Below are 26,958 nucleotides of genomic sequence, written 5' to 3'. Positions count from 1 at the left end.
GCCTACCCCTATCTTCTCTATATGGTTTAAGACCTCACTAAAATCAACAATAACACACCATGGAGCCTCAGGGTGGGTAGGGCCCTTCCACGTCTCACCCATCGGGGCCAGGGGCCGATGGAGTAAAGGTGAGGTCATATAGGAGGTGGTCGATTAGCTCAAGAGCATTCTTTCTCTGGTAGGGATTTTGTTTCCTATTTGATCTATAGTAGTAGCTTTTTCTAACTAGATTCATTTGGTAAGGATTTGATTTTCTGGTAGCTTAGGTTGTGGATGGTTGGGCTAAGGTGGACAACGAGGCCCATACCTTGTATAGTCTCGGTGAGCGGGCTTTCCTCCAAATGTTCAGGCTTCAGGCTGTGAAGGAGCATGTTGAGAAGGCCTTTGTCGAAGTCGAGGTCTGCAACGCATCCTTGCTGGAGATCATTGGTCACCTCTGTTGGAAGCGTCCAACCTTTGAAAGGGCATGGAGGAGTTGAGGTGCGAAGCATCTTGCCACAAGTCCGAAGTTAGGGTTGCCGAAGAGAAGATGAACTTGAAGTATAGGCAGGCACTATAGTTGGAGGAGGAGTTGAAGGAGGCCTAGGAGCGTTGCTTGGGCTATGTTGCCTCACTAGCAGAAGCCAAACTTGGAGAAACATATCGGCGAGCTTCAGTTCGAGATAAAGACGTTCGTAGTGAAGAACGCTGCACTCCAAAGGGACAAGGACAAAGCAGAGGATCTGTATGTAGAGTTGGGCGAATCCCACTTGTGGCTCAAGAAAGAGCTGAGGTCCTGTGAGGAGAGAGCGAAGGAGCAAGGGGTTGAGTTTGTCGTTGCCAATGGGAAAATTACCAAGCTCTCTTCTCAGTTAGCGGCGGCCAAGTGGCTTCGTACTCAGGCCTGGAGTCGCGGGTACATTCGAGGGTTGGAGAAGATGAGGGGAAATATGGTGGCGAATCCCCAAGACAATCCTGGGGCATTGGATCTGGGCGCATTGATGCCCGATCGGGAAGATCTTGATTCCCTTGACTCCCTACCAACATTTTGTGACTCCTTCTCCATTTGTTCAGTCCGACTTGGTTTGGCGCCTTCTCCAAACTTGACATTTCTCATTTTCAGCGTCTCGTTCTCCTGTTGAAGGGCCTCTATCCGAGGCCATTTTCTTCTTGTGTTCTTCCATTTTTACAAATCTTCCCTTCATGTTTGTCGATGTAACTTCATGCTCAAGGGTTGCTTGGAAATGCGTCATGGCTGGCATACGAAAAGCATGCTGATGATATTGGACTGAAACAACTATCGATCCCGCAGACAACTCCAACTGTTAAGAAGTGTTTTGCAACCACCAGCTCCGAACATTGTCAAACGCTTGCAAAAGAGTAAAATAAGGTGGTCTGGTTTGTCTGTGACACCTCCGATGTCCAAGTCAAAAAATATTTTTCCATATGAAAAGAGAGAGAGCTAAGAGTTTTGTAATAGTGATTAACCTTTTCCCTAACCAGCATTCTCTTCCTTATACCCCCTTCTTTGGAAAGGTCTCCAAATTCCCTGCCTCCGTAATGATCTCTCTATTTCGGACGGCATGGCGTCGTATTTAATGGAGTCATTCTTGTCAGGGACAGGACCTCAACCCCTAGTGCGGGCCATTCAACGTCACATTAAATGTGGTTGATCTTGTCAGGAATAGTATCCCAATCGACCGTTCCCTCATTAATGCGGCGCTTCTGAGTGTATCTTGCTTGCCTATCTCTCCATGGGTCGACCCATGACTCATTCCTTTCACTTCTTGGCTCTTCAAGTCATGGGCTCCTAGTTACGACAAAGTGGGCAGGGCCGGGCCTAACCCGATTGGGTACAAAAGCCTCCTTGCAATAATCCTTAATAAAAGGTTGTGAATTTTTCTTATTCACAAATATTATTGTTGCAAAATTTGGAATCAGTGATCTAAATTTATAAAAATTTAAAAATTCAGGAATCGAGTTTGCATTTGACCAATATTTTTTATCTAAAGAGGTCCTTAAATACAAAAGAAAGCTCCAATGTAGTGTTTTTTTTAGTATACTATATGTGTGTATCTATTCTCTATAGATAAAGAGAGAGTTTGGAGAAAATTCTCGTCACTTGATCAGACAAGAATGCTCTCCATCTTCTGGTTGGTATAGAGCTACAAATTGCCCTTTAACTTGTGGGTTGAGAAAAACTGAGCTTCCTTTTCTTTCCCTCATGCTGGTCTTGTCCCCTCTTGCAGGTCCTATCTCATCTTGCATAGTTCCAAAGAGATTATAGTATCACATAATCTTCACCATGACATTCTCCTTTTTGTTTGCATTGGACTCATTTTGTCTAACAGTTCTTTCATTTCTTTAGTTCGGTCTAGACACATGGACTTCTTCTCTTCCACCTCGTTTCCGTGGTCTCTGCCTTATCCTACCTCAACCTTGTTGTAAGCTTGCAATACATCATTTCTGTCACTATCGAGGCATGCTTGTTATCTTTCTCAAGCTTCCTATGTTCAATTTGGTTTCATTTTTCTCAATTGTTTTCATATTCTTAAAAATAGATCAGTTTACCCACTCAAAGGCAAAGTGCTCGTCACCCAGTGAGCATCTTGAGAACACGCAATGGTGGAAAAATGCTCGTGTTAATGTGCGAGCAATAAGGAGAGCAAGAGTGATCGCCCTGCGATAATCATACTGGAAAAGCATAGTGCTAGGCCCAAGAGAGCACCAAGGAGAGCAAAAATGCTCACACCCTTGTGAGCATGGTGGAGAGTAAGAGTTCTCGCCCCTCCCCTCCCCCCCCCCCCCCCAGCGGAGCTTCAGGGGAGAGCAAAGTGCTTGCCACTTGCCGAACATCACTGGAAGGCAAAGTGCTCGCCCTAGGTGAGTGTTTGCAAGACCAAGAGTGCTCGCCCTAACTAAGCATCATGGAGAGCAAAAATTCTCGCCTTAGCTAGCACCACCTAAAGGTAAAAAATTCTCACCCCCCGAGTGAGCACCGTGAATAACAAAACTGCTTGTAGAGTTTGGAGAGCATCTAGGAGGGCTAAAGTGCTCTCCCTTAGGCGAACACCACTTAAAAGGCAAAAGCGCTCACACCTAGGTTAGCACCACTGAAAGGCACAAGTTCCTGTCCCTAGGCTAGCACTACAGATAACAACAATGCTTAACCCCTTGGCTACCATCATGTAAAGGCAGAATGCCCAGGTGAACATCAATCCATAAATGAGTGTTCCAAGTGCATGCTTAACGAGGAATTAAGCATGATGCACGTGTACATGATTTCATAGTATTATTCTTATTGAATTGACGTTTTCATTTTTCATTTAAAATTTTTAATCTATACGATATCGAGGAATCAAGCACATGCCTTACACATGCACGCTTTACTAATATATATATATATATATATTAGAGAGAGAGAGAGATGTTATAAATCCATTTTTTGCTAAATGAATTGTGAAGCATCAATATATGAGCAGACTTTGCATTAAAGATGTTATATATGGGCGTGAGTCATGAAAAAGGAGTCAAACTTACCTTCCAAATCTTGGCTCAAGAAACATGTTACTTCCTTTCGATGCTCACATTGATGTTTGGATTTTGAAAGACTTTTACAAACAGGTTTGGTTTAAAAAAACATAGCCACCTTACAGTGCACACTTAGACTTGTGCCTACCAATTGTCACACCAACAAAGGAAATATAGCACACAGGCCAACAAAGAAAAAGGAGCAATAATTATAAGACAAAGGGAAATCCAAGAGAATAAAATAGAGGTGAAGCCAAAAGAAAACAGGGAACTCGTGAAACATTTGTCTTCATCATCTATACTCTTCTTCCTCCTATCTATCTTATAATAGAGAGAGCCAAATGGGTCTTTAGAAATGTATATTTTACATAGTGAATTCATTCTCCCTAACATCGTAGGGCATAGTAGGGGTGCTATACGCACCCTACAGGGCGGGGTTGCCCCCTTCCAGCACCTTGCCCTTGCATGGGCGGAGGGTGGGGTTTGCCCCTCGCACACCAGGGGTGGGGGTGGACCACTGGTCCGTCCTCCCCCTCCATCGTGGCACCACTCACCCACGATTGTGACACAACTGGAAAAAACAAAAAAAAAAATCACAAATTCACAAAAAATCTACAACAAAATACAAATCCACATTCCACAACAATCCACAACAAAAAAATCCACAACAAATTGCAAACAACAAATTTGTCCATCGAAAAGATAGAAGGAGAAAGGGAGAGAGGGTCTGAGAAAATTAGAAGAAGGGGAGAGTAGGAGGATGAGAAGAAGAAGAAGACGCGGGTCGTGCCGCCGCGACAATTGCAAGAGGGCAGCAGCATAGAGAGAGAGAGAGAGAGAGAGAGAGAGAGAGAGGAGATTGCGGTGGTGGAGGGGAAAGGGGAATTAGGGTTAACTTACCCCCTGCAACAATGCAGTTTTGGTTTTTTTTTTTTTTTTAAAATATTCGTTACCAAAATGAAGTCGTTTGGTAACTAATATTATATATATATATATATAAATATATATTTTGGGCTGGGATTAAGCCCAGCCCGGGGTGCGGAGGGGAATGGGTCTAGGCACAACCTGTCCCCTACCCCCACACCCTTTTTTTCCCTGCAGGCAGGGTTGCCTGCGCAGCCCAAATGAGGCCAAGGCGGTGGATACAGGGTGGGGTGGGGTGGGGTGGGGTGGGGGGTGGTACCCCACCGCCCACCCCTAGGGCGTAGACATATAGTGCTTGATCATATAAATCTTTGTGAGAAAGCTAAATGGGTCATTTTGTAATGTATATCTAGGGGGTTCTTTTTTTAGGCTTTGGATGTCTAATAGCCACACTTTACCTTTTTCCAGCATTTGAACTTGAAGAGCAGTTGATATATATTTATATATATATCGCGCAAGTTAAATTGATTAACTTCAAGGTTCTTGCTTTTGTTCATGTGTCTAGTTTCTTTGTGAGCCTATCTCGAGGACATAAAATTTAAACTAGTGCTGCTCCTATAGAATATGACAGTACATGATCGATATCTGGTTGCCTTCAGACACGCTTGGGTCTGTATGCAATTTCTGTGCCGCTTTCCTTGTTCGAGTTGAAGTTGTAGGCTTTAGACTATTTTAATTTTACACATCAAATGGTTTCTCATAAAAAGCAGGGTTTCGCCGAGGTTTATTTAGCCCGGCCGACTTGATTATTCGTAATATGAAGGAGGCGATATTCTTAGAGATTCATTTAGCCACAAACTATTCTGCATTTGACACTGCTACCTATAATATCATCGCCATAAAAACCCGCGGCCACCGCCCACACGTTCTGTAACCAGCAAGCGAAACCCAGACATGTTTTACCACTATTTGGTATTAAACTTGCCATGCAGACTTGCGGTTCACCAAAATTACAGAATTAAAAAAGAACATAAAAGACAACATTCTAGACCCAAAGGTACCCTAATCTAAAGCTGCTTTCATCTTCAAACATACTATCATTATCTTTAACTTGGTCAGTTGATTATCTAAACTGCATCTTACCATCATACCATCATGTCCTGTTAGTGTTTACTCACTACAGTTCCCCCCACACACCATAATTATAACACCCGGATCCAAGATTGGTATAGTTGGACTGTGGATTTTTTTATTTATTTGGAGATCTATGCCGTTTATTTATTTAGTTATTTTTTTTTTATTTTTATTCTCCCCGATTGTTTTATTTTTTTTTCGTTTCCTTCTCTTCCCGTCTATATTTTTTTTTTTTGCACGGTTTTTTTTTCTTTTTCCGTCGCACAGCATGCATACACACATGCTTTCGTTCACGGCATGCATGCACACACATGTCTCTCTCGACTCTCTAGGTTTCACCTCACATATATATAGATGATTATGTTTTTCCCAAGCACTGAGATTTTACCCAACACTGCCGCCGCTAGAAACTCCTCCCCACGCAAACGGCAACCCGATCTCTGCACCTTTCAGCCATCCCCGTTGCCGTCCAACACCCTCACGGAAGCCCAAACACGTTCGTCACCACTGCTGCCCGGTTTGTCCTCCCCCAACCTCCATCTCCACGTAAAACCGACGACAGAACAACCCTCGGAAAACACTTTCGACAGCCACGGGAAACAGCAACCCATGCTTTTACCGAATTAAAATCCTCTGTTTCTCCTCTAAAAAACAGAGCAGCACCACTTATACGGTTAGTCACCACCGTACGTCGGGGAAACTATCGGACCAGCCACAGAATCCGCCGGTTGTCACTTTTCCGTCAGCCTCGAGCCGCCTCAGTCTCGCCTTGTCCCTCGCAGTGAGTACCTCCTTCGGTTACTCCCTCCTTTCTCTCCGCCCTCTCTCGCTCACTTTTCCCTCTCCTTCTCTAGTGCCCAGCGCTGCTCGACGGAAGCTTCGCCTGCTCTTCTGCCGCGCCACCGCAGTCCCTCCAGTCAGCCCCGTCGCGCCTCACCCTCAACGCGTGCCTCGGTTTCCTTGGGTAGTTTCCGCCGTGCATGTTATTCAGTTACGTAGGTTTTGTTTTGGTTAGATTTCAAGGAGCTAATTGAATTACTGTAATGCCCTTCACTGCAGGTTATATTAATGGGCTTTTATATTTTATTATGTATTAGTATACTGTTATTTAATTATGATTACAGAAAATTATTTTATTATGTTATTAAGTAAAGATTTATGTTAAGAGTAAACAATATTGGAGTAATGTTGTTTTTACCTTTTAGATATGCTTTAGTCTATTTAATAATAGTTATGGTTTACTTTAAAATATTTTGGGATAATTATATTATCTAGTATTGAACTTTATAAGTTGTTTTCATTAATAAATAAGTTAGATTTTTTAAATGTTTTTAGTCAAAGTTATCAATTGGACAGTGGCGATTTTAGAAAAAGATGATAAATTTTAAGGTTATGAAATTTTAGGTTTTGAAGAATTAAGAAGGTTATTTTAGAAATTTAGGATTAAATATCGAAATAAGTGGTTGATTGGAAATTTACGGGAATTACTTGATTATTTGATAGGTGACGATTGTTAATTGTTCAACATTTTGAAGAAAATTCTGAAAAGCTAAGAAGTCCAGGTAAGCGGGGTTCCTATGCTAGACTTTGCATTAAAATAAAATGAGCTGAGGTCATTTTTGGAAAATGTGCATGTTTTGCTATGAAAAGAAATTTGAACTACCTCAGTTATTTGTTCTGCATTACTCATGAGATTCTGTTTAAGAGTAAAATATTTTCTGTCATGATTGGTATAGACATGAGCTTATTTTTGACATTTTATTTCTGAACTTTGAAAATGAGAGCGAATATGAAATTTGTGCATAAATTATGTTGTGATATGATTTTGTTCTGTTCCGAAGATTTTTGTTCAGTACACTGTTTGGAAAAAACGTGATTTCTGAAAACCTTTGGCATGACTCTCTGATTCTGAATTTGATTCTGTTTCCGTTCTGTTCAGTTACGGCCCTGCCACGGGTGATAATAGTGGCATACGGCCCAACCACGGGTTACAATAGTGGTTACGGCCCAACCACGGGTAATAATAGTGGATACGGCCCAACCACGGGTTACAATAGTGGTTACGGCCCAACCACGGGTAATAATAGTGGATACGGCCCAACCACGGGTTATAATAGTGGATACGACCCAACCACGGGTAATAATAGTGGATACGGCCCTGCCACGAGTTATAGTAGTGGTCTCTGTTTTGAGTGCACACCTTGGTGACAGAGTGTTTTATGTTCTGCTTGGCTATCTGCAGATGCACAACCCTACCACGGGGATTATACATGGCCTTTGTTCTGATATGATGTTCCGATGATGATGATGATCTTTTATATTATGCCAAAGAATATTTTGAATGAAATTATTTCTAAATCTTCGCTCTTATATTTTGATAACATGTTCTGCTTCCGTACTCTGAAAATGAAAATGTTTTGTTCTGCATTCTGATTTCTATAAATGCTCATGTTTATACACTGGTATATGTTCTCTACTTACTGAGTTGTTGATAACTCACCCTTTATCTCCATATATTTTTCAGATAATTTTGATGGTTCAGCTGGGGAGCAAGAGTAGAAAGTTTAGCAACGTGTGATGATCGTAGTGGAATAAGTGCCTGAGGGTACAAATGCTTATTTGAGAGTCGTAGTTAGTAAGCTGATTTATTGTTCGAGTATTTGATTTAATGAGTTGAGGATGTGTTCGAGTTTTTGGAGAATTTCTGATTTATGTTATTGGTGATTTCTTTATTGTCACCATGGAGGAACTTAGATTTTTGGTTTGATTAAGTGTATTAATATTTTATGGGATTTTTTTCTGGAGTTTATAGTTATGTTATTTAAGTTAATTTTAAGTATTAAGAGCTAACTCTCCAGACCTCTGAGAATGGAGCGTTACAATAATGGCAACAATGTGCCAAACAGAAGACATGAATAATAAACCAAAACACGTTATTTCAAATCTTGGGAAGCTTTAATAGCCTCAATTGACACTCGGCAATCTATACAAAGTTTTCCGTGTCTAAATAGAGAGGAATATGTTCTAGGCAATCGAGAATAACAAATAAAAGGAAGTGGATAGCTGCTAGGCTGTAACAACTTTATATAAATTTCCCCATTCTGGTTGGAAAATATGCAGTTATGCTGTGTCCCTTTATGTTTCTATAGATGCAAAACCTCATGGATTGGAGCCAGATATAAGCAATGCATGCAGGTGGCAGTGAAGACAGCTCAAGGTTGATGTTCTTCCAGGAATCCGCACAGCTTCAATTGTCTCGTCAATCACCACAATTTTATCTAAACCTCCTTCATTAACAAGAAACCAGCAAAATACTGATATCAAACCGCACAATGCCATAAATTAATGAGCATGATTGTCCAAAGTTCCAAATGGATGGTTAAGAAAATAAGATATGATTGTCCAAAGTTCCGGGTGCAACCCTTTTTACCCGGATCATTGAGTCAGGAAGAAGTAATCTGAGATTTTATTCTCTGAAGTCTTGAAAACAAAATACCAATGTTTTCTTATTTAAAAAACATAAGGAAAATTTGGCCAGTTTCCCCATGTACTTTGCTTCGATTAAGACTCGCCCCTGTGCAATTTTGTTTTTGGAAGAATAGCCCCATGTGTTATGCCAATTTGAAAATTGACTCATCTGTTACTAATTCCATCCATCTGACGTAACGGAAAACATGTAGTAATCTGTATAACTGACACAAGGAAATTCAAATTTTTTTTTTTAAATTCAAAATTATACTCAAATTTAGATAAACATTTTTCCAAATTTGAGTATATCTTTAAATTAAAAAAAACAAAAAAAAAAAACAAAAAACAAAACAAAAAGAATTTTCAACATGTCACACTTATAGAATGCCTAAAAACAGGAAGAATCTCAATCAAGACAAAGTAAAGAGGTTATTGGCCAATTTGTTTTTTGATAAGTAGTTATTGGCCAATTTTCTAAAAAATAATATAAAAAATCATAACCCCCCAATTATTCCGACCAAAAAGTTAAAGACTTATCTGGTCGATAAGAGAGGTGGACAAGAGTGGGAAAAGAAAACGAATTTGACACAACGAAAGCAGATGAACTCACATCAAGCAAAGGTGCTATTTGCACCGATCTCTACTCTTGGTTCAGCATATGTAGAACCATCTTCTCTCAGATATTGTCCATTCAGACTTCCATCTAGTCCTCCAGAAGATTCAATGGTTTTAGAAATCTCTGCCTTGAGTTTCTCATGTTTCTCTTTTAAGTTTGAAGAATCTAAGGCCCCTGCAAGGCTCTGTTTAATCTGTTGCTCCAAAGCTGCAATTCTATTTTTGGACGCTGGACCAGGTGTCTTTCCTGCCTTTGCAACCTCCAACTTCAGTAACTCGATTTTATCCTTTAGATCCGATGACTTGATTACGTTTTCAATTCCTTCCTTGATTTCTTCATTCAACTCTTCTATCTTGACTTTGACATCTGAGAATGAAGTCTCTTGTTCACTGAGCTCCTTCGCTTTCGACTTAACAACCTCAACATCCAAATCCAAGGCTTTGAAAGCATCAACCAACTCTAACTCTATATCTCTCTTCACCTTCATAACTTTCTCCCTTAGCCCATAGTCCAAATCCATGACTGTCGATGCCCCAGATCTTTCAATTTCAGCCTTCAGTGCCCTGAATTTCTCCTTTATATCAGACCGATTCGTGACTTCTGTAAATTTTCTATTGATCTCCTGCTTTAATGCGGCAGCCTTATTATTCTTTTCAGCAAGACTTTTGGTTTTAGATAATTCCTTCAACATGTCTAGCTTATGCTTCAACCTTTCATAATTAGGAGCCACAGACAGGCCCTGGTTCAACTCATCCCGAAGCTTTTCGATCTTTTCCTTCAGGGCTGGATGCACAAGTTGATCCTGTGAATTTACTTTTGAGAATTCCTCACGTAACATCGCAAGCCTGTCCTTCAGCCCAATGGTTTTGACAACCTCAGAAAATTCACGATCAACCTCTCTTCTCAGTTTTTCCATCATCTCAGTCAGACCCAACTGTGGAGGTGTGACAGAGGGCTCCTTCGCATCCAATCTGCGCTGCATGAGTTTTTTGACCTCATCCTCTATGTTTTGATTGGAAGTCTTCCTGATGGGCTCATCTTTCTTTTTCATGTTGACCTTCTTCTTAGGATCTACTGGAAGTCCTTCCTGAAAACCACCGATTTTGCGGAACTTAAGCATGCGATGCTTCAGAAGATCTTGTGTGTCCATCTTCATGAGTTCCTAAAGAAATGACAGATCTTAAATGAGACTAATACGGGATGCCTTCAATCATTTTTAAGATTCCCATGAGAAAGGCACTTACATCCATTGATTCATTAATTGCCTTTTTTATCTGTTTTGAGGACCAGGATGGATCTGCGTGTGCACCACCAAGTGGTTCCTGTTAAAGGTTAAATGTAGAAGGGATCATCAAATTGGAATAGCAGTTGTTATTGAGGTTAAGACGATTGAAAAAATAATTAAAATATGAACATGAATAATGATATGGACAACCATTTTACAATCCATTTCACAACCAAACAATATGACTGTGCCACTTCATCAAAAATATCAAACTTTTAGAATTTTTCATTTGATTTGAATTTAAAATTTTAAATAAATGCCCTCCTAAAGGAAAACAAAATTTTGCAAAAAGAGTTGTAAAAAGGGTTGCGTGTCTATCATTACTCTTGTTTTGATAGGTAGTTTGAAAGTTTCTACCATTACTCTTAAAATATTGATATCTACTCAAGTACCACACAGAAATAGATTGCCTAAATAACTTTTTGATAGTTAAATAGATTGCCTAATTCACACATCTAGATCACACCTACAGATGTTTTAGTCACAGGAAATATCCAGAGAAAGGATAAAAGAAAAAAGAAAAACAGGAAAAAATGTTGGTTCTAAGAAGCTCTCTTTTGCCCCATACAGCAGTAGATAAATCTCGTCAAGTATGCATGCAAACACCCATGTGTCATCTACATTTACCGTTTGGATAAGGTGCTGATTGTCATGGATAGCATCGGTAGAAGTCATTTAAGAGAATGGAAGACAGACAGCTGAATAGAACATATAAGAAAGGATGCTTACAGGGATAATGCCATCTGCAATCTGCAGTCTGCACAACTCTGTCGCAGTAATCTTTAGCCTCTCAGCAGCCTGCAAAGAAGAAACTTGTTATTGATTATAGTTAAAACAATAAATAACACTGATAGACAAGCCAAAGAGTGAAAGTTGTAAAACCTTAGGAGCCGCTTTGGCACTTTTCCACAAGATTGCTGCACATGCTTCTGGACTGACCCGTGACAATAATAAAGCCCAAACCAAAGAAGAAAAATCAGCACATACAGATATGAAAGCAAAACAATTTACATTAACTAATCCAGACGGACATATATCCATAATGGGAAAGAAATAAGAAATCTACACCATATAATTCATTCATGGGTAGGACTATGACTTTGGGTGGCCCGATGGTAATAGCAATATTCATATCAAAAGCTTGTGGGGTGTGTGTGCCCAGGGTGTGGCCATACAAAGCTAAAGAGAAAAGTATGTTATGTGAGGCAATGCCCTTAGGCAGGCACCAAGTGCCATTAGAGTACAGGGGGTTTTGCATAACCAGACAAAAACTTCCCTCTTTTCTTTTTTCAGGTACTATGCTGTAGCATCTAACACCTAAAAGGAGATTCGACTCATTTTAAAAATGACAGCATATATCATTAATATCAAAAAGAATATTCGAGCAGCCTCACAAGCAATTATTACAGACTTCTGTGACTTATTATCAAATGGACAAAGAGGGTAGACAGGAAACACAAGGTGCCGGTTGGCAATTGGCAACTAGTAATCCATTCTAACACAGGACTTTACAAACTTCTGAATTATCATCAAGACAATGCAATTATTCCAGAAATATGGTAAAATCCACCCCTCCCTTCCAAGTCGTTGATGATTTGGATTGATAACCCATAATGCTAACATACCACCCATATAAGGTCTATAAATATGCGGTAGAAAAGAAGGCACATATCCGACAGAATATTGTACTATCTTTAGGAGTTGCAATGAGAAGAAATCCAAGCTCAAATCACCTGGCAACATAGAAAACTGCATTTTCAAGCATGAGCAATTTGTTAGCACAGCCAATGGCAAGAGCACCACCAGAGCCACCTTCCCCAATGACAATAGAAACAATGGGTACCTTCAAACCAAACATGGTCCTTAAATTGTGCGCAATGGCTTCACCCTGCATGCACATAAGACATAAGTATTAATAGCCCGCACTAAAAGACAATCGTGTAAATTTCATGTTACAGTTGTCCACATACTTGGCCTAGTTCTTCGGATTTAAGGTCTGCATATGCCCCGGGGGTGTCTATGAAAGTAACTATAGGAAACCCATGGTGATCTGCATAATACATCATACGTAGAGCTTTCCGGTAACTGTATGATAATAAATTTTCTGTTAAGGTCTGATACTAACAAGTTGAGTAATCAAGAACTTGGCAAATAGGTTGAAACAAAGGATTCTCTTCCATGTCAAAGCTAATTAATAAAAAAAAACATGTCTTTATCATTCCACACACCCATGGGGAGTAGGCATCCCAAAGTTCCGTTGAATGTTCTCTTTTGTATTTCTACCCTTTTGGTGGCCCATGAACATGTACCTCCTACCATCTACGGTTCCTATACCAGTAACAACAGCCGGATCATCGTACCCAGCCCGATCTCCATGAAGCTCCACAAACTGTAAATAAGGGGTAATCCAAAAAAACATTTAAGATATAACTAATTGAGCATCCACAAGCCCAAAGGCAAAATCTAGTAAACTATTAAGAAAGAAGAAAACTTTAAAAGCAAATGAGAATATGAGTACCAGACCTTTTCAGTAATGCTAAACACATGATCAAGAAAAGTTGGTCTGTTAGGATGTCGTGCAATATTAACACGCTGTATAGGAGTGAGATGCGTATATAAATCCTTTAATGCCTGAAAAGAAAAATGGAGAGTAGTGAGAGCATTTCGGAACCACTAACTATTTTGATAAGATTCCATCATCTGCAGTATAGCATTGACTTCCCAAAACATTTTTTTGTAAGTGACTTCCCAGAATATTTGTTAAGCAGATTGCAAGAGGTAGGTCCATCATCATAAGTATCAATAGGTGGCTATCAACAGGAATTTGTGTTCAGATTTTCCACAAATCCATTATAAGGTTAAACATATTAAGGCTTAAACCTTAGACTCCTAGGAGAGCCAAGCTTCTTATCCTGGCACACTTAAATGATTTTTTAGGGTTTACAGAATAAGTAAAGAACGTGCGCAATTCCATTATAGAAATAAAATTCTCAATAACTCCCAATGGCACTTCCAAAAAATAGGATCTGTAAAGCCAACCTCTATTGCAAAGACGAAGAATTCATAAACCTAATTAATTTTTGACATACTTGTAAATCAATGCTTGGGAAAATAACATACGCCGGTTATCCAAGGTCTTAATACATAATCACTTTTTTATCACCATACACTGCTTTGTATTAAAATAGTCAAAGAAAAGTTGTTAGGTCATTTATTGAAACTAATGAATGCAAGTCTCATCAACATATAGTTCATCAAACCTGCTGATATTTATTCTCTAATGAAATAATCTGATCACTGAAGTCCAGACCAGTTTCGTTAGCCATTTTCCGGACCTGCACTCAATTATGAGAGCCAACCATTAAACCAAACCTTGGAAAAGTTTCAGCTCAACGAAGAAGCTATAACAACTGTAAATGGGATTTACATCAATGATTTTCTTCTCTAGATCAAGAAGAGGTCTCTCGAACTCCAAAGTTACGGGCTTGGGCTTCTCTTTCAACGGCTTAAAATGCGAGAGATGGCTAAGGACCCCACCTTTAACATTGGGATCCGCATTATCCGGCCACGGATGCTCATGCTTCTTCACCTTCCTAATCTTTGCAACGACCGCGAAATCTCTCCTCCTCGTGCCAAATTGCCCCCTTCCTAGGGTTCTAAGAGGAACGCCACTGACGCCGTTGCTCGAGCTCCGCAGAAGATCCGAAGCCGAAGCTCCGAAGAATGCAGCCGGAGAATGAGTTATGGAAGCCATTCTCCGAATCAGAACGTCGACTTGTTCGAACTCACTCAGCCGAATCCCCCAACTAGATCTCCTAATTCCAAATACAGCTATAGAAATCATAAATGTCGAAAAAGAACAAAATATCTCAGAGAAAACACAGTAACGCTTTATTCGACATTAAAAAGAACGTATGGAAGTGCCAAATTTGGTTGCTCTAGACAAAACAGGGAAACAGAAGAAAGCGGATAACAAAGAGAACGGAGAAACAAAAAGAAAGCACTCGATAATGGATTTCTCACAAAAGTTTCCAATCAACTACTCCTAATTTAAATATGCGGCATCCATTTAGCTAAGCGGAGCTTCCGCAATTGTAGAAAGCACTGAAGCCAAACAAATAAAAGCTCAGGATCACAAAATTATTTTCATTTTCTCGATGTTCCTTCCATCATTTTCTCGGCAACTAAGAATAAGACAATCCTAACCACGGATTCAACATGCACCGAACCCAAGTTCAGGATCGGCACAAAGAGAAACCAAAAGAGCAGATCACAAGAAACAAAAAAGAAATTTTACCGGGAAAGTCTGCAGAGGATCTGTAAGAGAGGGAAAATGAAGAAGGCTAAGCTTCAAAGTGGTTGGGAGGAATGTTGGGGTGAACGGAGATTATTAAGCAATGAGAGAGAGGCCCGAGGGGGAGGAGCATCGTAAAGATCGTCAAACTGAGAAATATATTCTGCCTTTTGTGTTTTGGGGGATTTCTTTTCTTCTGTGTGCGTGAGAGGGAGTGTGTGTGGGTGGCGATACTTCCTATGCGAAGCCGAGGGAGGGAGGGACCAGCTTTTTTCGGTTTGGCCGTTAACAGGCGGTCTCTTCTACGCTTGCTCGGCATGTGTCTGCTCTTGCCTTCACACGTGCCTGTCTATTAGACACTGAAAATAATAGTTACCGTCATGAGTACATAAATATTACATAATAATTTTAAAATAAATAAATAAATATGAGATTTATATAAAAAAAATTAATTTTTTAATAATAAACTTCACCCTTTTTCAAAAAGATTGCATGACGTTTACACATTCTACGAGTATAAGTAGTATTACTCGTCGAACTCAGATGTAATTTCTTTTTAATTTTCTCTGTCTGTCTGAATTCTGCGTATAAATATAAATGTTAACTAATTTTTAATATTTAATATATGTATTTAAATAGAAAAATAAAAATAAAAAATTACTTATTAATTAAATGAATGTGCATGATGTAAGACTTGTTGTAAAATTGTACGTTTGAATTCCACGTATAAATATAACCAATAACTAATATTTAATATTATCTGTTTGGCCAATGGCATGTGTCCTGATGGCACAAGACCCACATCCTCAAAATAGAGATATCATAAGTTCGACCCGCCTCTCCAATATATCAAAAAAATATTATTCATTTAAAAATTCAGTTCTATATAAAAGTTGCTTGAGGATTGATAATGCACCACTATCTTTATGAAAATTTTATAAGAAGTGATACATTTATACATATACATACATACATATAAATATATGCATATCTTATAGGAGTAAATTTTTAAATTGACATGGTTTAATATCATATATATATATATATATATATATCAATTCTAATGTATTTAACTATGCGGGATATCGTCTTCTTCTTAAAAAAAATGATATATTTAATAAGTCATATTAATTTATAAACTTATTTTTATAATATTTTGATTAGAGAAAAAATTTCTTAAATAATTAAAAAACTTATTTATTATTGTGTCAAATACATTATTTTTTGGCCTTACAAATTAAGATGGAGGCTCTCGAGTGTTTAGTTAATGTAGGTGGCTCTTTTAACTGCTTGTTTAATTAAGTTTTGTTCTATTCTATTTAAATATTTTTACCAAATACATCATCCACGTGGCACAATTTAATTCACGTGGCACAATTTGATTAAGACAATAAACTTTAAAATTTAAATCTTATATATTAAATTATATATAAATAATGTATAATATAAAGACTTTTAAATAACAGTACTACTCTACTCTTTATAGTACTTACCATCAAAATGGGTTTAGGTATCGTTTGGATTCGAAAATGAGTTGAGATGGATTGTGAATAGTAGTAATATTTGTGAGTTAAAATTAATAAATAGTAACAAATAGTAGTAAGATGAGTTGAGATGAATTGAAATAAATTTAGATGAATTACGAATACAAACCTCTCCTTAATTAGGAAAATGTTTGGTCCATCAAGTACAGACCATTCAAAGGCTATTTTTATCTCTCCCAAAATGGGACAAAAAATGCCGAGAATGTGAATCTAGAATTTGGCTGGCGTGCTGTCTGGAGTCTCGTATCGGACAGGAGACTTGTCTGTGTACGTGGGAATTTGTTGGTAAGGTTAGGTTAAGTTTGGTGGTCTGCTCATAAATACTAACTACCCTCCAGAAATAATATTTGCATTGCCTAAGCGTATTCTTTTTAAAATCAGTTCTTCTATGCACACTAGTCTCATGTAAATGCTGTGCAATCGACTGACGTGGCATGATGCCACGGTAGCTGGAAAAAAAAAAAAAAAACCAATACAAAAATAGAGAAACCAAACCCATTTTGTTTCTGCTTCTAAGACCAAAACATTTTTAGTTGCGCGAGATTTCACCGTCCATCCAAAAATAGAGACTAAACTCATTTCATTTCCTGTTTATGTAAGGCGACTATAAGTAGCGTTATATATATATATATATATATATATATATGCACTCGTTCTCTTCTCACTCACACTCTTATAGTCAGTCATCTCACTCTCAAATTTTTATAATGGCTTGCTTAAGCTTTCCTTCATTAATGGCAATGTTGGTAGCATTTTTTGTGGCCTCCACCATGGCACAGCATCCGGCGCCGTCTCCCTCAAAATCTCCACTAGCGAGTCCACCAACAAAAATCCCTGCTCCTGTGTAGTCTCTGGCAGCTACGACTCCCACATCTGCGCCGTCTCCTATGAAGACTTTGCCGATGAGTGCTCCCCCTAATAATGGTGACTTTTCCGCCATCGCCTTCCCCTGTTTCTCCTGAGGCTTCGGCAAGCCCTCTTGCATCAATTGCTACTACACCTTTGGAAGCTCCTTTAGCGAGTCAGCGGAGAACAGTGCGGTTTTGAGCAGAGTCGAGTTCACTGGATCTCTGTGTGGCGCCCTCAATCCCCCTTATATAAATACACAGGGATCGAGACACCAGGATGCTGACAACACGGTCACACATCCCAACGAAGTGCCAGTGTGTCTACATGCAACAATGTACAAATAAAATAACGCAGCGGATAGTCAACTAAGTACCAGAATTTATTTACAATCAAACATCAGTAAAAATTTAAATAGCAGTTATACAGTCATCCATAAAAATATATTACAATAGTTTTCAAATAAACAAACGAGTGATCCCAGATCACTCCTCGGGCGGAGCCGTCTCCTCAGGCTCGCCCTCCTCCTCCTCATCTGTATCAAAATCTGCGTTACCACAAAATGGTATCGCAGGTAAGTATAACCCAAATAATTCTCAGGAAATAAAATGCATTTAATGCAACCAACATGCATGCATATGATGAAATATGCATTTTCCTCAAAACATCATTTTCCCCGAAAATGATAATTTCTCTAACACACGCCAAATCCCATTTGGCCCAAAAATAATCCATAAAACATGTTCCCAGAAAATGATTTACACAAAATCCAACACACTATTTTCCCAGAAAATAGCCAATTAATCCGTTATTATCCTATGAACCATGGCCTCCCCTATGGACCATCCGCACGTCCTGGCTTCGTAGCGGTGCTTAGTTCCGCGCCCGGCGCGTACATGGCCAAGCACCCACACTACGCAACGAGCGATGCCCAGTTCCGCGCCCAGCGCGTACGTGGCCAAACATCCTCTAGTCCCCGCTAGCAGAAGGACCACGGAGTCGGCACGAATCTCTCGTCCGATCCCATTGTCGCCCGGCGACAATCTAAGAGACGTTACTCAGTATATTCTGCTCCCGAGTAACCAGAGGAGCTCCACCGAGATAATGCCTCATCTCTGCTTGGGGTCGTGATACACACGCACCCAAATTCCATACTCACATGAAAACCCAGTTTTCATAAACACATGAACATGAATGCAATACACGAAAATCCAGTTTTCCTTTACAAACATGATCATGCGTGCTAAATGCAATGTACATGAACCAACACAATATTCAAACCAACAATTACCAATCCAATCAAATCCAACCAAACAACTCCAATCACCAATCCATCCGACCCCCGTACTCCTCGGACTCAGTCCGGCAAAACCAATCAACAGTTCAAATATAGTGAAATGTGTTAGTGTAAAAATATATTAAATTCACAAGAATTCTTTGAAGAAATACTTACAGCGCTATAAAGCAATTTTCGAAGGATCACGAAGCTACAAGAAGTGGAAAAACAGCTACAGAACAGTGTAAAATACACTGGCCGTGGGTCACAGATACCCACTTTTCAACGGAGACAAACGAAGACCCAAAAATGATAGGGTAGGGCCTAGGGAGGTCGGTGAAGCTAGTGGTGGTGAAGGTTGGCCGTGGGTGGCGGCGCAATGGGCGGTAGAAGACCAAAATACCCAAATCGGAAAAGTGGATGGTGGAACTTCACCGATGGCGGATCAGAGGTGGGGTTGGGTCCAATGGGTTGCTAAGAGGTCGAGGATGAAGTGGTGTGAAGATGGTGGCCAATGGTGGTGCGACGGCGGCGCTGGAACGAAAGTGACGCCGCGGCTTTGAAGGGCTACTGGTGGTTAACGGCGGCGCGAATGGAGGTGAGGTTGGTGGGGTAAGGTCGCCGGCGGCTGGGGAACTAAATGGGGTGGGCGGTGATGGTCACGGCGGCGGGACGACGACGGGTTGGGTATGGGAGACGGACGCACGGGAGAGAGGGAGAGCGGGCTGGACTTCGCGCGGGAGAGAAGGGGAAATAAGGAAGAAAAAGAAAAGAAAGAAAAGAAAAGGAGAGGAAAGAAAAATGGAGGGAAAAGAAATGAGGTCCAATCCTCATAACTTGGGTCACAAAAATGATCCAACGGAAATGATTTCAAAACCTCAAGTTAAATAAAATAATTTAAACGTAATGGTAAAGTCAAATTGAAATAATTAAATCCCACAGTAATTAATTAAATATGAAAAACAATTTAAATACACAACAATAAATAAATATTAAGAAAGCACATAAAAATTAATTTTCACCAATTAAAAAAAATCCTAAAAATAATCCAATTAAAATCCAATAATTTTAAAACAAGAGAATAATTTTTGAATAAAATAAAAATAATACTTCAATAAAAATATACTAAAATACGGGGTGTTACACTCTGGGCGTCAGAGTATTCGCAGCAGCAGCTTTGCTTTTTTGGAACCGTTGTGGGTTTTACTTACATTTTAGAGGGAATGTAGTGACATTATTATAGTAGCCTTATTAGATTTATTTATTTAAACGACATCGGTTTTAATTTTCCACATCAGCAGCCATTTGCGAGCCATTTACGTAAGGCGATTGTGAGTAGCGTTTTTCTTTTAAAATAAATGATTAAATATGATATTCACATAGAAAAAATAAATTTTTAATAAGAATTTTTTTTAAAAAAAAAAGCGTGCAATACTTGTACAACTCATTGCTCTTATATATATATATATTATTTATTTTTGGGTTGATGCACAACTTTATTTTATTCTTTCACTGTTGGTCACATTGTTCACAAAAATTAATATGATTTTAAGTTTCATACTTGGAAGTTAATATAATTTATTTTCATAAAATATATTATAAAAATTGTATTCTTGAGCAGCTCAAACATGGGTTTGCTAGCTTCCACTCGGCCTCTACAGTACTCCCTTTTTTTAGTTTTTTAGAAAATCTATTTAGAAGTTTAGTTGTTGTTAATCTAAATAAAATAGTGTGGCGGAAACCCCTATCATATCAGCTAGTTTAAAAATATAAAGTTTAATATTTTCATAATTATAATAAGACTATAGTAATTGGTAATAAGATGTATTACAACTACAAATAAATTTTATAAGAATAAATTTATAAATTGACGTGATTTTATGTAATCTGTTTGATATATTTTATAATAAAAGTAATTTTATAATTTAATATATCACATCAAGTCTCATTAATTAATAATTTGGTTTTTATAAAATTATTATTTTTTACTTATAAAAAAATAAAACTAGTTTGTAGCTAAATTGTCACTCATGAGTCATTGATAATAATTCTTCTACTTAATAGTCTTATATCACATATTTATTGATGTAAATTTTTATTTTTTATCTTTTATTTATTTTTTCTTAATATATGTGTAGTGTAGGACTGCTGAGTATAATTTTTCCAAGAAAATGATAGAGATAATCCTTTTTATAACCTTTTATACAATCATATTTTAAATTAAAGACATTTTGTAAGTAACTTATGAGAATAATATCACTTTATATAAATATCTTTAAGTTAAAATATGATTATATAAAAAAATTGTAAAAAGGGTTATACATGTGCTTTTGAATCTTGATAATAGCGTAAGCATGCCAGTTTGTAAATAACAGAACTCATGTTTAAATGTCGTTCAATGGCTACAATTCTGTAAGAAAACGGCATGTCGTTTGTAGCTATTTTCCTTTTGATACCTGGCAGATGTTTGTTTGCAAGTGATGAGTCATAACGTCCGAGCCGCGAACTGAGTAAACTATAACCGGTATATCACCATCCTGCTCTTTGCCCCTCGTCGGCTTCTCTGACATCCCAACACAAAGACACGGGGAACGGAGAGATGCTCAGATTTTGCTTTTAATTTTAGAGTTTCCGTTTCTTCTTGTATTTTTCCTGCTTTTGTCTCTGAGTTAGAGATTGATATACATACATATATATATGTATGGAGGGAGCGAGCAATGGAGGGATGTTGTACCATGAGGTACAGGAGGCGAAGCTGTGCGCGGTGCATTGCGTGAACGCGGTGCTGCAGGGACCTTTCTTCTCGGAATTCGATTTGGCCGCACTGGCCTCCGATCTTGATCGCAAGGAGCGCCAGATGATGCTTGGAGGAGGTTCCGCCTCCGGAGATTTCCTCTCCGCCGAGTCTCACAATGTCTCCTTGGACGGTGATTTCAGTATCCAGGTTCCACTTCTTTGTTTCTCTTGACGAAAATGACTTTTTCTTTCCTTATCCCTTTTTTGCTTCCTGTGAAACCGACGAAGACTATATTGTGAAAAAATCGAAGTGCGGATATTTGTGCTTTTCTTGGTTTTAGAAGAACGACACAAGGCTAGTTCGAGTAGGTGCATTGGGTTTAGTGTTTTAAATTTTGTATGGTACTGGCCGGTACGGCTGAAATTTTTCGTTTCGGCCGTCCGGCCAGTACAGATACTATACCTGTTTCGTATCAGTTAAAATACCGGTCGTACTAGTCGTACCGGCTTGAATTTCAGCCAGTACCGATCGATATTTTGATTTTTTTTTTTTTTCAAACTACAAGCTTATTTTTTAATCCTCAATTCAGATTAGAATATTTATAATTTATATATATATATGTATTTATATATAATTTATTTATATATAGATTATTATTCTAGAATATAATTTATATATATATATTTATATATGTAATTTATTCATATATCAACTATTCCGAAACGTTATCCTGAAACGCTATCTTAAAACGGTACCAGTATCGAAATATTTCATTCCAATATTTTGATTAGGACGATGTCCGGTATAGTATTCAAAACATTGGTTTAGTGTACGTGTTGCAGGATGTACGTTTAAGTTTATTCTGTTTATGGAAAAAGTACTGAAATCTGCATGTTTTGCTGCGAAAAGTTTTGGGAAGAAGAAAAGGAAGTAAGTTTTCTTTTCTACTTTAATAAAAAAAAGAAAGAAAATTAGCATTTTATGATAAGGATCTGCTTGCGATTTATTAACTCTATGTTACAGAATTCTTTGATCTAGAGTGGACAGTGGAGGAGATAAATTTAGACGTTCGGTGTTCCTTAGATTCTACAAATTTAAGCTTTATGCATCGGTCTAGAGAAAAACTAATCTTAGCTAAAAATTAGCGTACATGCATCATGTTAACATTTAGTGGATATTTCAGTTATGGTCCTCGAGGATGATTAACCAATGCCAGTTCCACTTTAGTGGGTGTGGTGAATACGGTCCCACCTTTTAGCATTTTATTATGCTGTAGTAAATGAATAAATTTGATGCTAAAAACTTTGGATCTTTTTCTTGAGAGTCTATTCACGGTATCAATTTAACGCTATCCCTTTGAAAAGACTTTTAGTACGGTTTTCCCATTTCCTAATCTTTTCGCTACAGATTGATCTTATTGGTATGCATATTTAAAAGCCCAAACTTTTGGCATTTAGAGGATCATTTGAAGCTTCTTGAATCTGTAAAGGGTAATTAAAAGATAGCACTAGGAGTGCTGTGGTCATTTTTTTCTTGAATTCCTGTTGAAAAACGTGGTTTATTTTCAAATGAAATGGAAACCAATTCAACCTCTGTACATTTCTGGCCCAAATTCAAGGGTGGTCAATGTATCAAGTTCATTTTTCACTTCAGTGTATGGATCAAGTTCTTGGACCTTTGCTTGGTTTAGAATATGCAAAGCAACTTGCAGCCTTTAGGGATCTCTTCTAGGGTTTGATGTCGGCTGTTTGGTGTGTCTAGAGAATTGAAAAATAATTCAAGTCAAACTAGAACTTTGGATTTTTTATTGTTGAGTAATTTCTTCAAGTAGATCTTGAAAACAACTTACCGTTCAAGTGGGGCAGCAAGTAGAAGAACAAGAATTCCTCCTTAGAGTTAGGGCTTGAAGGAAATCTGGACAGAATATAAAAGTGGCCTTAGAGATTTGTTTTCAAGAGATTTGGAGAGTACAAGTTATGGAAAAACCATGGAATCTCTTACCTTAGAGGCATGACAGATCTGGAATTGACGTCACTTGTGTTTTGGCTTAGGGTTTTGATGCTTGAGAGGGACATCAGGCTTGGCAGCACTTTAAGTAAATCTTTGGCTTCATTTTCGGGTAAAAGCTTGGAGAAATAGGATGCTGTAGGGTGGCAGATCTGGTAGAGAGAGTGTAAGGTTTCTGGAGAGGCTAAGGTTTGATTTTCTTGAAGAAACTAGCGTAGGTTTTGTTGCCAAAGCTTTGAGGACTATTTTGGCAGTTCGAATTTTTTCAGGTCCTACGGTCCTTTTTTTTTTCAAGTCTGGACAAAAAGGGTGCTTGAAAATTGGTATGTTGTGATACCTAGCTTCCTAACTGCTTAAGAAATAGGACTCTAGGACTCCTAACAGCTAAGAGCCATAGGAGAGGCTCAATTCTTCCCTAAGTAGACTGGTATTATCTATCAAAGAATTTCTGTTTTCTTTATACTTCCTTTAGGTAGTCTTTAATCCCTTTTAAACCAACATCCTTTATTTTTCCAACACAAAAGATTTGTATGAAAATTAACAAACAAGTTACAATGAATCTTTTGGGATCCATATAAAAAATACCTAGATTTAGATTTAAAAGGAAACCCTAGTTTTCTAAAATAGAAACTCTAGAATTTAGTGTGTGACAACCCCTAGGGGTTGGCTCAAGTGGTAAAGGCCTTGGGCTTGGGCGTATGTTCCCTTAGGTCTAACGTTCAAATCCCCTTAGGTGCAAACAATCTCTAGGGGCCATTGGACTGGAGGATTTTTCCTTGAATTACCCAAGGTACAGTTGCTGGAAACTCCTTGCCGAGGGCCTATGCACTCCTGGATTAGTTAGGAAATTTTTTCCGAACACCCGTGCCAAAAAAAAAAAAAAAAATGAATTTAGGGTGTGACAACTACAGACAAGAGCGGATGTTGTTGAAACTAGTTTAAAGTAATTCCAGATAGATGATAACGAAAACTGGATTATAAGGAATTATCATCATCCCTTGAGACACTAAATGAACCGCTAATATTTATTAGCAGGATGAAGCTAAAAAGTGTTAAAATGGGGTTTGAAATTCTGATGTGTCACCTTTATTGGTTTCAGTGGTAGAAGTATAGTTCTTAAATACCTTTTTTTTGGTAAGTAAAGTATACTTCTTAAATAGCTTATAGGAAAATGTGAAGTTAATCATTTAAACTATATTCTTTAAGAAAAACCATGTGTATACTATATGCTTTAGACCTAGCTTGTTTTTTTCAGTGGTTTAGACCTAGCTTGATGAAGTGGTTATAGGGAAGGGAAGTAAAATTATTAACTTTTCTAAGTTTTTCATGAAGAGAGAACAAAGGAGTAACTCTAAGGAGAATCGGTCACCAAATGGGTTTTTTCCCTTTTTTCAGGGGGAAGAGAAAAAGCCCGGGGGGGGGGGGGGGGTGTTTACCAATATGATATTTTTTTGAAAAATGGTTGCCATAAGGTACTTCACGAATTCATATTATGATGACAACAGAGGACGGTTGAGTCATGAAAAAAAGAGAGGGAAGATGGTTGGGTCGTAAGACACTAAGCCGTAGGTCCCTTGCCCTGACTTAGCTCATTTCTTGGATGCATTTGGAGGTTCTAGACAAACCTAATTACTCATTTACTTCTTTCGATATTCTGTCTGTAGAACTAAATCTTTGCTGTACATATTCGGTTTTGATGTCATATGCCAGAGGGTGAAAAACTGTGCTTTGGTAATGGACTTGCAATTACAAAAGGTTCCATTGTTCTAGGGTTGGGTTTGGGGTATGAGTTGAGCAAAAGCTAGATTGAGACCATCTGTGTTTTGACTCTGTACAAAATGTGTGTTCAATATTAGCCATTCAAATTAAGCCTATTTCAGCATTTTTCAGTTTTTGGGCGAAAGCGATGGTGATTGGAGCTACACCAACTAGCATTATCGGGTTTTTAATGTTAAAAAATATTTTACTAAATTCAAATTTTAGTTATCTCTACCTATAGTCTCTAGACCACTTAAACGAGTGTAACATTGTCATGCAGGTTTATTTTATTTTTATTTTTGGTCTTATTTTTAAATCTTTGGAAAGCATTGGAATATATCTGACAGAGATAGTTTCTTTTTATTTATATGAAAATCAATAAGAAAACGGACTGCTGAAAATACATTTCATTTTGGGGAAAAAGAAAGGACTAGAAATCTAGGGAAAATGTACAAGAAATTAGTTGGTCTAATTTAGGAATCCTCAGAAAGGCCTCCAGGTGTCCATCTGAAGTGATAACAAAAAGATTGGTGTCCTCTCTTACAGTTGGGCTGGAAATAATTCTTGATCGAATTAGTTAGTCTTAGGCCGAGATCTATATTATTAAGCTTATTTTTGGCTGATAACCAATAGTTATTGACTTGACTGATTAGAAAGTCATTCTTGCAGGTGTTACAAAATGCTTTAGAGGTGTGGGATTTGCAAGTCATACCCCTTGATTCTCCAGTTGCCGAGCATGCCCAGGTTGACCCTGAGTTGGAAAGTGCATTTATCTATCACTTGCAGGATCACTGGTTCTGTATCAGGAAAGTGAATGGAGAATGGTATAACTTTGACAGTCTCTATGCAGCACCGTAGCACCTTTCCAAATTTTACCTTTCAGCCTATCTGGACTCGCTAAAGGGCTGCGGCTGGAGCATTTTTCTGGTGAGAGGAAACTTCCCTAAAGAATTTCCCATCTCATCCTCAGAGTCTTCAAATGGATATGGGTAGTGGCTGTCACATGAAGATGCTGAGAGGATAATCAAATCCTGCAACCCAACACTGGCTCCTGAGAGGATCACTCTGAGTCAAGAACATTCAGATCAGGCTCTTCCATCTAGGGAGGCAGAAATGATTTTAGAAATTGAAGATGAGGACTTGAAAGCAGCAATAGCTGCTAGCTTGGTTGATTCTTTCCCAGCCACAGCCAGTTCTGAAACCGGCCTTGCAGAAAATGAAAATCAGAATAGGAAAGCAGAAATTCAATAAGAAGAAATACACTTTCAGACTAATATTCAGGTGTTGAGTGCAATAATCCATGTAGGGGTAGACGGTGCAATTAAAATCCATGGCATGAGATTATTGAACTGTGCACTATATATATTAGGAATACTTTGCCATTGGGGTATTTTTCATTTTGTAAAGCAATAGCGTTTTCGCCGTTATGCTCGGGTTTATGTAGCGATTATTTTTTCATCCTTTTTTCCCATTTTCTTGGTAACTTTATTTGGAAGGGTCATGGCAAATTGTGTTGTTTCCATAATTTTGAAGTAATTATGGTTTTCCATACAGTTGCTATTTCTTTTTGCGAGTATAGTTAAATTTACAGAGTAAAACTTTCTTCAGAGGAGGAAAAT

At 38.3% G+C, this 26,958-nt stretch overlaps 1 protein-coding gene and 1 pseudogene across 7 annotated transcripts; one reads left to right on the top strand and one right to left on the bottom strand.

The window, feature by feature from the left end:
* Nucleotides 1-8,424: 8,424 nt before the first annotated feature.
* On the bottom strand, nt 8,425-15,417 carry LOC121267339 (acetyl-coenzyme A carboxylase carboxyl transferase subunit alpha, chloroplastic-like). 7 transcript variants are annotated; one of them, XM_041171195.1, is made up of 12 exons: nt 15,175-15,417; nt 14,305-14,692; nt 14,138-14,212; nt 13,401-13,508; nt 13,106-13,266; nt 12,848-12,962; nt 12,611-12,765; nt 11,760-11,811; nt 11,607-11,675; nt 10,837-10,914; nt 9,587-10,754; nt 8,425-8,795 (listed from the first exon to the last, which is right to left on the bottom strand). In XM_041171195.1, exons 2-11 carry the CDS (start codon nt 14,629-14,631, stop codon nt 9,588-9,590), a joined length of 2,307 nt encoding a protein of 768 aa, XP_041027129.1. In that variant the 5' UTR covers nt 14,632-14,692; nt 15,175-15,417; the 3' UTR covers nt 8,425-8,795; nt 9,587. The 7 variants fall into 7 exon arrangements, with proteins under 7 accessions (XP_041027129.1, XP_041027130.1, XP_041027132.1 ...); XM_041171196.1 differs by having other exon boundaries at nt 14,305-14,708; nt 15,175-15,406; XM_041171198.1 differs by having other exon boundaries at nt 8,425-8,833; nt 15,175-15,406.
* A 1,915-nt stretch (nt 15,418-17,332) lies between these two features.
* Nucleotides 17,333-26,710, top strand: LOC121267338 (annotated as a pseudogene).
* Nucleotides 26,711-26,958: the final 248 nt, after the last annotated feature.

The sequence above is a fragment of the Juglans microcarpa x Juglans regia genome, chromosome 5S (assembly GCF_004785595.1).
Source record: "Juglans microcarpa x Juglans regia isolate MS1-56 chromosome 5S, Jm3101_v1.0, whole genome shotgun sequence".
In the NCBI taxonomy this organism is placed as follows: Eukaryota; Viridiplantae; Streptophyta; class Magnoliopsida; order Fagales; family Juglandaceae; genus Juglans; species Juglans microcarpa x Juglans regia.
The sequence above is the reverse complement of the archived record's forward strand: the minus strand, read 5'-3'. Positions and strand labels throughout refer to the sequence as shown.